Consider the following 14057-nt stretch of genomic DNA (forward strand, 5'->3'; position numbering starts at 1 on the left):
AATCTCATATTCCCACTAATATTTCATAACCAATCAAATACATACTCAGTAATTTAATCATAAAATTTCAGGAAAAAATTGTTCTACCAAACACTTTTTAGTAATACTCTAACTGAAATATTTTTCCTATCACATTTCGGTAATAATTTTTTTTCGGAAAAAAAAAAAAAATTCTTGTACCACACTAAGTGTCAAGTCACGTCAATAAAAAAGAAAGAGCGAAAATCCCAATCCATCGTTATTGACATGCAATACACATGGCACGTACCGCATGGTCACATGGAAAAACAAAACTTTAGGGCAACGAAAGTACCCAAGTGGGTACTCCCATTAATTTTCCTTTGAACCAAAGTTTTGTTCCACATCAGGGTAGGCTTGTTATTGCTTCTCCTTTCCCTCGTTATTTCTTATAGCAAAATAGTTTCTGCCAAGTTTCTGTCGTGACCCAATTGCAAGTCAAGGTCAAAATGGGCCGTGAATCACGAGTTAACATGCAAAATCTATTTCAATCCTTATTCAGAGTAGGTTTTTCAATCTATTTATGTGCCTACCAGTACCACTTGCACAGTTTTATTTTCTTGTCTTCTGACTTTCATTACTTAATCTTTGTTTTTTTCCCCTGCTGTCGTTGAATATTTGGTAATTAAGAGTCATGGTCATCTTTACGAAGCTATTCTTTCCCACAGAAAAATTATCTTCTCTTTGGTATTGTTAAACTATGTTGATTGAAGGGACAACGATCAAATTGTGATTGTTTATCTAAATTATTATCAGAATCATAAATTTTTTATCAAAATATCACGTTATCAGTCTAGTTATCACGTGACGAGTTAGGATTAGCCACATAATTAGCTGCGTAGTGCAAGAGAGTATTTACAGTAGTCCTGACACACTTACTCCTTCTATTAAGGAGCTGTCACTTGGTGAAAAAAATAAAAAATTTCTCTCCTCCATGTAAGCAAGTCAGAAAATACTTATTTTTCATTAGCTGGGCCACTGAATCATAGATGGACCTGGGTCCTATTAAATATTTCCGTAGTGCAGCTAGATTATGTGGCAGACAACCCTTGTCACGTGGCCTAAAGTGCTGGGCTACGTGGCGTCTTACGTGGCCAAAATCGTTGGACTGCGTAGCTATTTATATAGCGGTTGTTGAAACACTCAAAGCATGTGTGTGACACGTGTCATTTAAATAAAATTAAATAACATTAATTAATACTCCTAAATTTAATTACTTAACATTTACAAACATTAGATCGGTAAATGAAAGGATAATATAACCATAATACAGGATAAGAAACCAAATTTTTGCACACACTTCGTTATCAAGCTTTTCTCTTTTTTTCTTTTTATTGTGGGTCCCGTAAAACTTGTATCCAACCAATATGATAAAAGCAGTGATATGAAATCCGGACCGACCGGTTGGGTCGACCCGAAAATCGGTAAATCGATTATATAATTGGTCTGGTTGAAACAACGAACCGGTTATGCATCAGAACCGGTGCGACCCGGCCGATTTTCATGAAAACCGGTGACCCGGTCGGTTAACCGGTGACCCAGACCGGCCCGGTCCCAAAAAAAAATTATAATGGACATATTTGAATATTTTTTTGCTTATTGACTTACATAAGTTATGTACTCACAACACTAATAGTTAGAAATGTCAATCATTATATTTTGATTTATAGTTAGAAATGTCATTTTCTTAACCTAAAATCTCGTATCACGATCATTATATTTTTATTTGATCTTTTATTGGATAATAATATGTCAATCATTATTTTTTATATTAAAATATTTGAAATTTTTATCATTTTTTTTAGATATTTGAGTATATTTATAATTTTTTAATATAAATTATAAAATTACATATAATTACCAGGTCATACGTTTGAACCAATGACCCAATACCTCGACCGGACCGATTTTAATAACATTATATAAAAGTAACTCCAAGCCAAATCCTCATTGAATATTTTATTATAAAACCAATGCAACTCCATAATAAGGCATCATTGACGGCGAAGGCAAATTGGACTAATTTCGGATTTGAAAATTTATATTTTCATGAAGTGTTTTAAGTAGCTGTTTATCTTTTAGTTTGTTTTGTCTTTTAAATGATAGCGTCGGATATAGTGAGCACCAGGTTGCTGGCAGTGCATGTAGGAGGATCACTTTGTTCAGATTGAGCATAGTTCTATCAATTGCAAATACAATAAGATATATTAAAAGGCTTCGTTTTTGTAGTATTCATTTTTGTCTTTATGGTGTGATGAATGGCAAACCAAGAAGACGAACAAAGGCCCAGAACTTATGAATTTTCCAATAGAAATAAAAGGACAGTTAATGCACATTAGAATACTCTCTTAAGAGGGAAAATATCGCACATAGAGATAGGGCCGGTGGCCCGGTAGAGAGATTGCAGTTTATTTATGGCTTCCAAATATATATATGAAAAATCATTGAGTTTGTGGATGTGTTTAATAATGTTTATATACATTAATAAAAGTAAATCAGAATACACTAGGCATAGGTAAGCTTGTTTTGTTATGCCCTTCCCACAAGATATAGAAAGCTTGCTTTAGCAGTTTAGCATTATTATAACCATCTGTTCCATAATTTGGCCAGTTGAACATGAGCCATTTTTTTTCTATTTTGTATTATTTTATTTTATTTTATTTTTCCATTTTAGGATGCCTTCGGTTCTGAAAGAAGAAAAGCTAAAATGCTTAACTTCTCAATTGCATATGGGAAGACTCCAGTGGGGCTTTCCAAGGATTGGAAGGTACCCTGAATTCTTTTACTAATTATGAGGGATTTACGTAGCTGACAAATGCCCATGATATATCTTTTGATTGTCCAGAAGACAAGTCACGTATTTTTCTCTCAGGTTTCTGTGAAAGAAGATAAGAAAACAGTTGACCTTTGGTACAATGATAGAAATGAAGTTCTGCAATGGCAAGAGCTGCGTAAAAAAGAAGCTCATGAGTTGTTACATTGTGTTTACACATTGCTAGGGCGAGCCCGGCGGTTCCCTTTGATGGCCCAAGCTAACACCTATCAGAAAGGTCATATTGAGCAAGCTGCTATTAACACTCCAGTGCAGGTCCTAATTCTTTTGAATAGACTATTAGACTATCACTATACTCTCAGATGAAGTAAACTGGAAAAGAGAAAATATTAAACAAATAAAATGTTCAAAAGCTTTAGTAATACATGTGGCAAATTATACATATCATAAATTGAATTTAACCAAACTTGCTAAGATGCTAAATTACAGGTTTATTATAATAATGGGATGAACCAACCCAACATCAAATATCATTTAAAATTAAATAATGGTTAAAATCAATTGCAGAACTTTCACATGCATTTTAGCTGCCAACTCTCCTGCAAACAAAACCTTATTACAAGGAAACCACTAATCCAAACAACAGGGCAAGGTAAAGATCTGCAACTAGAGATTGAATGAAAATAAAATCATTCAACAAAGGTACTTATGATGGGGAAAACTAAGATAACCATCAAAGGCCAAGCAAAAGCAAAATATTTTCCCCTATCCGTGTAGATAAATAGGCACTTCCAAATCATCTCTTGGTTAAAAAATGAACCACACAAGGGACTAAATCCAGCAAAGACTTCCACTAATAAATTAATTGGTATACAATCAGTCTTACTGATAGCACTAATGAACCACAATAAACAACCCAATAACATGTGGGAAATTAAATACGCAGCGAGATAGAAACCTCATAATATGAGTATCACAACCCAATCAAAAGAAAAGCCAAAACAACGATCAAGCCATTCCACAACTTAACCCTTGACATCAAGAACAACAAATTAAAATTTCATCAGAAATGAAATTCGTTGTTAGCACACTACTCCTCTCACTTTACACTCATTGCTATTCTCTCTCTTTCTTACATTTTAAGCCTTTTCTCAAGGCTTTTTATTTCTTCTTTTTGAGTGGGGGGACTCACTTGACAAACCTCCCCTGCTCAACTCAAGTTGAAAGACGCTGCTCAGCTTTTTTGACCACTATGATGTGGGAATGCACCCTTTAAAATCATTTGAAAATGAGATTTGATCTTAATTAACAAGAGAACTAATATAAAAATACACAACCTCGACGTGTATATATATACACACACACACAAACAAGGAATTAAACAACCTACTTTTCATATAAAACATGATGTTTTGATAACAATATGAGAAAGGAGTACAATTTCAGCACTTTGGAAGCAACAACATATCAGCCAAAGAAATTCACAATAATCAAATAGCAGAATCATGGGTGTGTCTTCACCGATGGCCCCAAAGACATCTGCACTTGGAGGACAGAACATACCGTTTGAGTAACAGTAAGGATAAGCAAACCAATTGCAGCTAAGGAAGCAGCCATTTTCCATGGAGTCCTGCAATAATCACGTCTCAAAGTTGCCTTTGCATTGTTCCAAGGATGCTCATAGTATGCTTTCAACTCCTTGGCAATACCAAAATAATCAGAATTAAATTTCCTTCGTGCAATACTTTTGCCAAGACCATTGAATAATTCAGCTACCGCATTGTTATCACCTAACATGCAAGTGATTATTCCTTTTCTAATCAGAATATCCACATCATTGCTTGTGTTGATGAGGTAATCAAGGAATCTAACATAATCAGTGATGTAGGATTCATTGAGGTAGTGGAATTGCTCCAAAGCAATCATATTCCGGAAAAAAATTTCAGTATCATCCCCTACATTTAAATTTGGTATTTCAAGATAACTGTGTGAAAAACTTAAGTCTAATAAGTGGCTTCCTCCCTTCCTAAACTTTATTCCTGCTTCGTTTAATTCAGTTGCGCTGTAAAGGTGTGCTAGTAGTTCATCCTCCCTTGGAGGTAGTCTATAAGGAGGTGGTGGTAAGTAAAAGATTCTTAACATATCTGTGAAGTGTTTTATGCTAGGAGGAGAATCTCCATAAGGTGAGTCACATTTCCTAAAATAATAATAAGTGAGATCAAAAAATGAAGGGAAATTAGGCGAAGGAGAGGCTAGATTGTAGAGCTTGTCAAGAACATCAAAAGGAAGTTGATTCTCAAGTAAAAGCAAATCAAATGCTACACTACTTTTCAACCAACCTTTGAATGGGATACCATCATCATCTGTTGACTTAGAAGTAAAGAAAAGCTCAAATATAAAACAGGAATCCACCAATATCAGTTTGACAAGTTCCTCACTGCTAAGCTCAATGTTGTCAGAGTAATAAAGACGAACCTCTGTTTCTAACTCTTGTACAAGAGTGACCAAATTGTCTAAGCTTGTCTGAACTCGTTCTCTGAATTCTTTGCAATATTTCAGTTTGTGGCCTTCCATATTTTTGAGTTTGGGATTATCATGGTGATAAGGGCCTATTGAAACAACCTTTGGAGTGTATGCATCAATATTTAATTTGCGAATTTCATGGGGAACCCTATAGATGCAACATTTAGTTGTAAGGGGAGATATTGCCTTGTCCAGTATCTCTTCAATGTGAATTGCAAGACGATTACGGTTCTGATTTGCCATCTACCAATTAAAAACAATAGCTGAAAGGAAATACTGTCAATTATACTTAAGTAAATGAAAAACAATAAATAAACGGCATGAACCAATTGCATAGATATGATGGAAAGAAGTTAAAAGAAGGAGTATAGCAGCACCTAATGCGAGACAGACTTTGCTGAGAAGAACCAGAGATTTTTCCTGTATTTGCTAAAGTAGTAGTGCGTTTATTGAACAGCTCAGGGACAAATGCACAAGCAGATAAATAGTAAAAGAAAATGCCATAATTATTGCCATGCAATGCGCGAGTACGGGACCACATGGTTTTGTTTTCGTTATTATTTCCCTCATTCCTTCTTCATGAATAGGCTTTTTGATTGATATAGTGCGTTTCGCAAAACATTATAAGCTTTTGTCAAACTACTTTCCTTGTAAAGCAGGAAGACGCGTTCGCTACAAGTGTGGTCACGAGGAGCTAAACGTGCACCTTTAGATAACGCGCACCAATTGATAATGTGTCAGGCACTCATTGACCGCACCCTATACATGGAGAACTTCTTCCCTACCACTATTGCATTGAATGCTATGTGCCATGTACAACAATCATATTTGTACCAATCATATTTGTACCAGAGTAAATACATTTTTTTAGTCGTTAGCAAATTTCACGATTTTAGTCCCTAGCAAATAAAGAAATTCATCGTGGTCCCTAAAAAATTCAAAATAAATCCATTTTAGTCTTTTTGAGGATTAATATGAGTTTTTTTTAAATTTGTGAGGGATCACGATTTCAACTAAATGAGTCCATTTTGAATTTCAGACGATTCCAGGCGCAATTGTTCACGGACATTATGGAGAAATCCTTTCGAAAGGAGATATATTAGTTACGTTTATATATGAAAAATCGAGATCGGGTGATATAACACAAGGTCTCCCAAGAGTGGAACAGGTATTAGAAGTGCATTCGATTAATTCAATATCGATGAACCTAGAAAAAAGAGTTGATGCTTGGAACGGACTTATAACAAGAATTCTAGGCATTCCTTGGGGATTCTTTATTGGTGCTGGGCTAACGATAGTACAAAGTCGTATTTCTTTGGTTAATAAATTCCAGGATCACAAATTCAAAAAAAGGTCGATATTAGTTCTCAAAATGATTAAAATGGATCCATTTTGAATTTTTTAGTGATCACGATGGTCCTTTTTATTTGCTAGGAACTAAAGCGGACATCGTGAAATTTGCTGGACGCACCTCTGGTGTGCCAGTTATCGTGCCCACGGTAAACGCTGGGTAACCAAGTGCGGAGCGGATAACTGCTGAAAGCATCTAAGTAGACACTAATTTAATTAGATCTGCTCTTCATAGACAAACTTGGGATTTGCGATCTCAGGTAAGATCGGTTCAGGATCATGGGATCCTTAGAACTAAAAAGGGTATTTGTCGTTTTTTTTCTATTCTTTATGTCAGTCGATAAATACTGAAAAAAAAAAACTTTAATATTTGCATCATACATTCCTAAAAATACATATTGCAAATACTACCGCTAAACACTCATTGCAACGGTCGTATATTAGGTTTCCCCCCCTATACATGGCTGTGTGGTAGAAACGCACACCGGATGCTGAGAAACGCGCATCTGGCTCTTCCGCGCATCACAATTGGGGTAATAACTAATAAGAGAAAGAAAGCGATATAGATGGTTAGGTAAAGAAGTTGAATGTCAATTTCCACAATTGGGTTTTGCGTTTGCCGCAAGAATAAGATGAGCCATTCGTCCTATGCTTAAAATAAAATTAAAAGACTTACTCTCGGCCATGAATGAACCGTGAAGGAGAAGGTGAGGTTGCGTTGCTAGTTGCAGAGACCTTCCAACTAAAATTTCAACACAAAATGGTGAAACACGAGGAAAGAGATAAAGCAAGTCAAGCACTCTCGGCCATTGGATTCTCAAGTCAAAATTTCAAAGAAACAATTTGAGTTTCATTGTGAGTAACTTCCTTGTAGAGATAGAATATTGTTATTAGAAATGATATTATTATTAATAATCATTGATTTTTTTTTTTGTCAATTAATGATTATTATTTTCTCAAATTAAACTCATTAATTAATTATTAATTTACAACAAATAATAACTGTTCATTAGCGGAAATCAACGGTTAAAATATGATAGTGATATTGATACTAACATTATTTGGTAGTAACAATATATTATCTCATTCTTCACTGGGATAGGATATTATTACTACCAAATAATATTACTATCAATATCACTACCATATTTTAACCGTTAATTTTTTTCAATCAACGGTTATTATTTTCTCAAATCAAACTCATTAATTAATTATTGATTCACAATAAATGATAACGATTGATTGACAAAAATTAACGGTTAAGATATGGTGATAATATTGGTAATAACAATATCCTATCTCATTCTCCATTGGGATAAGATATTATTATTACCAAATAATGTTACTATAAGTGTCACTACCATATCTTAACAAACAGTTATTATTTTCTCAAATCAAACTTATTAATTAATTATTAATTCACAATAAATGATAACAGTTGATTGGCGGAAATCAATGATTAAGATATGGTGGTAACAGTGGTAGTAACAATATCCTATTTCATTTTTCATTGGGTAGGATATTGTTACTACCAAATAATGTTACTACCATATCTTGACCGTTGATTTCTGTCAATCAACGGTTATTATTTTCTCAAATCAAACTAATTAATTAAATATTAATTCACAATAAATAATAATTGTTGATTGGCAGAAATACACGGTTAAGATATGATAGTAATATTGATAGTAACATTATTTGGTAGTAAAAATATCCTATTAGATTCTTCATTTTAATAGTATGTCACTACAGTATTTTAAAATTTCTCACAATTATATTTTTACCCAGATCCTTCGTTAATCGTACTTTTCCCAAATATTAATTTATTCGAATCATTCTAATTTGTTTCCCAAATTTTATAGGCTTACATGTTGTGTATTTTACTGAATTAGCCCAAAATCGAACAATCTTTGTTAAATTATATTTTACCTTAGTAGAGATTTTACCTAAAATACAGGATTTTCACTCGATTAACCCTCTAATTAGATATTTATTTCTAATTAGTATAATTTAATAAAGGATGTTTATCAATCGATCCAAACCGTGGTAATCAAACAGAAAAATTGATAACAGAAGACAGAAAAACTAAAAACCCAAAAAAACACTCATATTTTAACTGGATTGTATCAATTTTTAGATTGTTAGTGAAAACCGATACGGTGTATTATGTATTTATTATTTTTGAAAGAAGGTGACTTGAAATCTTGTTGTTTTGTAGATACGTAGTTTTGGATGTTATTAATAGCAAACTATTTTGTTTTAATTTTTATCGTCTATTAATCTATTTTAACTCTTCATGAGTTTTAAGACTTGTTTTAGTCTTGAGACTTAAAATTTTTAATGGTTTGTAACTTTGAATGAGTTTATTTTGATATAGCTAGTGATTTGTATAACTGAAATGTTAGGCTTTTCAAAAAATTAAAAACCGATCTAATCCAAATCGAATAAAATTGTATTAGATTGAATCAAATTTAAAAAAATTTAAACCGAATGGATGATTAAATAATTAAAAAATACGGATTAGATCAAAAAAAATTTAATTCAAAATCAATTCAATTCATACTGTGAATATCCCTAAATTTAATTATTTAAGACATTATAAATATCTATCAAATTAATAGGTTGAAAGAAAAAAAAAAAGGAGACGAGTGAAGGGAGTGATTTTGCACAGAGATACCGAGAGGGAGAGCTGTCCGCCATATTCCTCCACTCCAGCTGGTATCCTCCAAAGAGCTATCTTGAATTGAAATAGTTTCCTCTCCCGTGCTAGCTAGGTGCTACACACGTCTTTTTTTGGGGCCAAAACCTGTCCTTTCTTTCCAAGGAAAGAAGGTTCCCGGCCCTCCACCGACTTTGTTTGACTTGCAAATATTGAGTGATGCATGTCCCCATCCTATAATTGTCCCCTAGCCGTCCAAAAGTGTGTCGGTGGCCTCCAGTTTTATTGGTTTTGAATTTTTTTCAAAGAAAGATTTTGTGTTTGGTGAGAGAGGGTAAAAATCATGCCACGATAGGGTTCTTTTATTGAGTAGAAAATAACTGCAGGAGAAGACAAAAAAATTGCTTTCGAGTTTTTTTTTTTTCTGTTTGAGAAAAAAAATTTAAGAATCCGTTTTTTTTTTAAAAAATTAATTGCTTGAAAATTTTTATTAAAGAATTTTTTTTAAGACGACTAATAAAAAAAAGTTTTAATACTTTTGTAGAAATTTTTTTGAATAAATACCTTTTTATGTCTCTGACAAAAAATATGGTCCCCATCTTAGTCTTTTACAAAAAAAATTAGTCGGTTGATTCCTATAAAATTCAAAGTGGACCCATTTTAGTCCTTTTGAGGGACTAATATGGGTCTTTTTTGAATTTGTGAGCGATCACGATTTCAACTAAATGGGTCCACTTTAAATTTCTTAGGAATCTCAAAACTAATTTTTATTTGTAAGGAATTAAAGTGGGGACCATATTTTTTTGTTAAGGACAAAAAAGTATATTTACTCAAAAAAATTTATGCCACATTCATTTAAAAATGAATAGGTCTCATTAATATTTTCTCTTTCTTATTTTTACAATGAGACCTATTATTCATATTTATTCGATATGGCATAAAAACTTTTTCTATGATAAAACAAAAATATTTTTTCATAAATAAAATAAACAAAATAAAAATGAAAAAGGAAGTGGACTCATTAAAAACTGGGTGCTTACACATGTGTCTGCAATTGTATTCTTTGGGAAGATTTACAAAGTATCTTAGAGCTACTTAATGTTTACTAATTCTTTACTCCAATACAAAAATAATTCTATAAGTCTTGTAATTATATCACAATTAGACGTGGCAAAGTGGGCGCCCCGCCCCACCTCGCCATCAACCGATAAAAATAAGCCAGTTTGCCCGCTCCACTTTTGAAAGTGGGCTAAAAAACTCAGCTCGACATGTCCCGTTTGGCGGGTTGGATTACACTGACCTGCCTTGGCTTGCCTATGCCCGCCATCAACTCTTCAAAAAATGACCCGCTCCGCCTGCCCCACTTTTGAGATGGGTTGAAAAACTGAGCCCATCCCACCTCATTTAGCGAGTTGAACGAGTTGGTCCGTCTAGCCGAGCCTGTTTTGCCGGCTCTAATCACAACCATAATTGTGGTCGTATCAGCGACATTTATGATTTACCTGTAACTTTTTAATTTTTGTAATTACAACACAGTGACAAGCATATTTTAAAATCAACACACATAATAGTATACTAGGATGAGTAAAGTAATGGTTGGAGTTGTTGGGGGTACGTGAAAATCCTTATTAAAAGATGAGTAAACACCTTTTTTTATTCCTGACAATATCCACAAAGTCCTTATTGGTCCCTAGCAATAAAAAAGGAACATAGTGGTCCCTTAAATTACAAAAAACAGGCCACGTTAGTCCTTCTGTTAAATCTCATCCAACGGTCCAATTAACGGTGCACACTTGGCATGTTAGTTTGCTGACGCGGATTTGAGTGGTCCACTGTGGATGTTGAGACGACGACGTTTTGATAATCAGTTGCATCTCCATGGTCGTGTGGACACCTGACCTAACATCAGTTGCATCTCCAACGCTCTTATTGGTCCTGACAAAAACCACAGGGCCTTTTTTGGTCCCTAACTAAAGAAAAACAGGGACATGAAATCAGAGGATTTCTATGCAATCAAATTTGTTAAACCAGAAGACATGGATGTACAACAATCTGAAGTTCAACTTTCTAAATCATGAAATCATTGTATGACACTTCCACCAACCACAACTATAGATGTTAAATGCAATCAGAAAAGGTAAAGTTAAATATTCATCAACCCTATGAAACATCATTGTTGAAACATCGTTGTTGGAACATCCACGACTTGGTTGTTTTTGTTTTAATTGTTTCACTCTTTTGAATGATTCATCATCGTTTAACTGTTATATTGTGATGTGGGTTCGTTTTGAAGTTTTGGGTGACACTTCAACTTAAAGCACTCTTTTTTTCCTGGAGTTTGGAGTGCCGATTTTTTGGTTTTGTTTTGAATTTCTGACTACATAAATGTTTTTATAATTTTAGTTTTGGGGGTAAATTTTGACTTGGTCCTTTGTGAAATTTGGAATATAAGTTTTTATTTTTTACTTGCTTTGGGTACTGAAAGTTGAAGTTTGATTCTGGGGTGGCAGCTTTTTATGTTGTCCCAAGAACGTGCTTTGAAGATAGTAGACATTGATAATCTAGTTCTCAATTTTGCTTTGGTTAATCTAATTTATAAACCTCTTTCACTTTTTCTTGGGTCTTTCCTCTTGTTTATTTACTGTATGCCAATCATGAAACTATTGAAGTAAAGACAATTTTAGTAAAAGGTTCACCGTTGAATATATGCAATGGTATGCACTGTTTGATATTCGTGAGGACTAGTGAGGAGGGGTTTTGCTTTGTCCTTCTAGTCTTGAGGATCTTTTTATGATTGATAGATATTAGAGGTTAGTGGTAATAATAAACAGAAAACTTTGTTGCTATGCTCTATGCTTTCTGGATCTAGGTGTATGTAAGTTTAAGAGGATGCTAGTATTTTTAAAAATTAAATTCAAATTTACATTTAATTTGGCGTGAAAATGAAAGTGTTCACTTGGCTTAGCTCTTGAAGGTTCTTTTTACTATGAATTGACTGAGAGATTGAGAGTTTCATGGTATTATTTTTTTGTTCTTGGCTTTCTGTATGTTCAATTTTTATATCCTCATTTATCTATCCTACTCATAGAATAACTTTTAAATTTTTTTGTTGAAGAAAGAAGGGGATATTTTTGCAAAATTGTAACTAGCTATGTTATTTATTATCTGCACTGCTGTAGACTCTCATCATTGACAAGTAATGTGTTTGTTGGTAAAAATATGGCAGTAAAAGTGAATAGAGAAGATATGCATGTTAGTCAGTTCTATTTCTCTGAAGTCTAAAGTAGAGCAGCAATGTTGTATGCATTGTTTAAGCTCTCTTATCATTTAAGCTAGGGACATACTTCTATGTTTGGTATACAACAAAGTTTTAGCTTATATGTTGTTTGAATTATTGCACTTTCGTTTGAAACAATAAGTGTCATACAATGATTTCATGATTTAGAAAGCTGAACTTCAGATTGTTGTACATCCATGTCTTCTGGTTTAACAAATTTGATTGCATAGAAATCCTCTGATTTCATGTCCCTGTTTTTCTTTAGTTAGGGACCAAAAAAGGCCCCGTGGTTTTTGTCAGAGACCAATAAGGGCGTTGGAGATGCAACTGATGCTAGGTCAGGTGTCCACATGACCATGGAGATGCAACTGATTATCAAAACATCGTCGTCTCAACATTCACGGTGGACCACTCAAATTCGCGTCAGCAAACTAACGTGCCAAGTGTGCACCGTTAGTTAGGCCGTTGGATGGGATTTAACAGAAGAACTAACGTGGCCTGCTTTTTGTAATTTAAGGGATTATGTCCCTTTTTTATTGCTAGGGACCAATAAGGACTTCTTAGATATTGTCAGAGACCAAAAAGAGTATTTACTCTTAAAAGATTGGGTCCACTTCCATTCATAATTTTTTTTTGGGTTCATTTTTATGTTGTTCATACAGATGAATTATCTACATTACATTCAAAATGATATTATTTTGGGACAAAAATTAAGGTATTTTTATAATTATAATTTATTTCAGGATTATAATGATCTTCTCATTATAATTTTTTAATCTTTCAACTCAAAATAACATCTTTTTGGAAATAATGTAAATAACCCATCTACATTTACTATAGAAATATTAATTTTTTTTTATAAAATATCGTATTTTTTTCATAAAATTAGATATTTTATTTTAAACTTACAAGCTAAATAATAAAATTTTAAAATTTGAAATTTGAAACTTACATAATATAAAAATTATAAATTCATAAAAATTACATATTTTCATTATCAGTTTTTATGAATTTATTACTCAATCTGTTAATCTATAATTTTTATCAATCAGTTTATAATTTAAAAAAGATAATTTAATATTCTTTATGAAGCACCTCTATCCAAACCAAACGCGATAAATGTGTATCCATTACCACAATAGATAGAAGATTAAGGACTGAAATCTATCTACCAAAATTAAAAGTACCGAAATCTATCTATCAAAAAAAAAAAAAGTGCTGAAATCTGCTTATATAAACAATACATATCGGGCAATCATCTTCGGCTAAAAGAAACCCTAAAAATGATAACCGTTGATTTTCGCCAATCAACGGTTATGATTTTCACAAATTAAACTCATTAATTAATTATTAATTCACAATAAATGATAACCGTTGATGGGTGTGGAAATCAACGGTATTAAGATATGGTTATAAAATGTTGTAAAAAAAAAGTTGTAAGCATAACCTTTCTCTTT

At 33.1% G+C, this 14057-nt stretch overlaps 1 protein-coding gene across 4 annotated transcripts; it reads right to left on the bottom strand.

Moving 5' to 3' along the window:
* Nucleotides 1-2563: 2563 nt before the first annotated feature.
* Nucleotides 2564-6001, bottom strand: LOC133313104 (UPF0481 protein At3g47200-like). 4 transcript variants are annotated; one of them, XM_061514429.1, is made up of 4 exons: nucleotides 5692-6001; nucleotides 4355-5577; nucleotides 2997-3057; nucleotides 2565-2894 (listed from the first exon to the last, which is right to left on the bottom strand). In XM_061514429.1, exons 2-3 carry the CDS (start codon nucleotides 5555-5557, stop codon nucleotides 3004-3006), a joined length of 1257 nt encoding a protein of 418 aa, XP_061370413.1. In that variant the 5' UTR covers nucleotides 5558-5577; nucleotides 5692-6001; the 3' UTR covers nucleotides 2565-2894; nucleotides 2997-3003. The 4 variants fall into 4 exon arrangements, with proteins under 4 accessions (XP_061370412.1, XP_061370413.1, XP_061370414.1 ...); XM_061514428.1 differs by having other exon boundaries at nucleotides 2564-3057; XM_061514430.1 differs by lacking the exons at nucleotides 2565-2894; nucleotides 2997-3057 and adding an exon at nucleotides 3083-3390 and having other exon boundaries at nucleotides 5692-6000.
* Nucleotides 6002-14057: the final 8056 nt, after the last annotated feature.

Source organism: Gastrolobium bilobum, unplaced genomic scaffold (assembly GCF_033153095.1).
Source record: "Gastrolobium bilobum isolate Gb01-03AN ecotype WA unplaced genomic scaffold, APGP_CSIRO_Gbil_v1 utg4070, whole genome shotgun sequence".
Lineage (NCBI taxonomy): Eukaryota > Viridiplantae > Streptophyta > Magnoliopsida > Fabales > Fabaceae > Gastrolobium > Gastrolobium bilobum.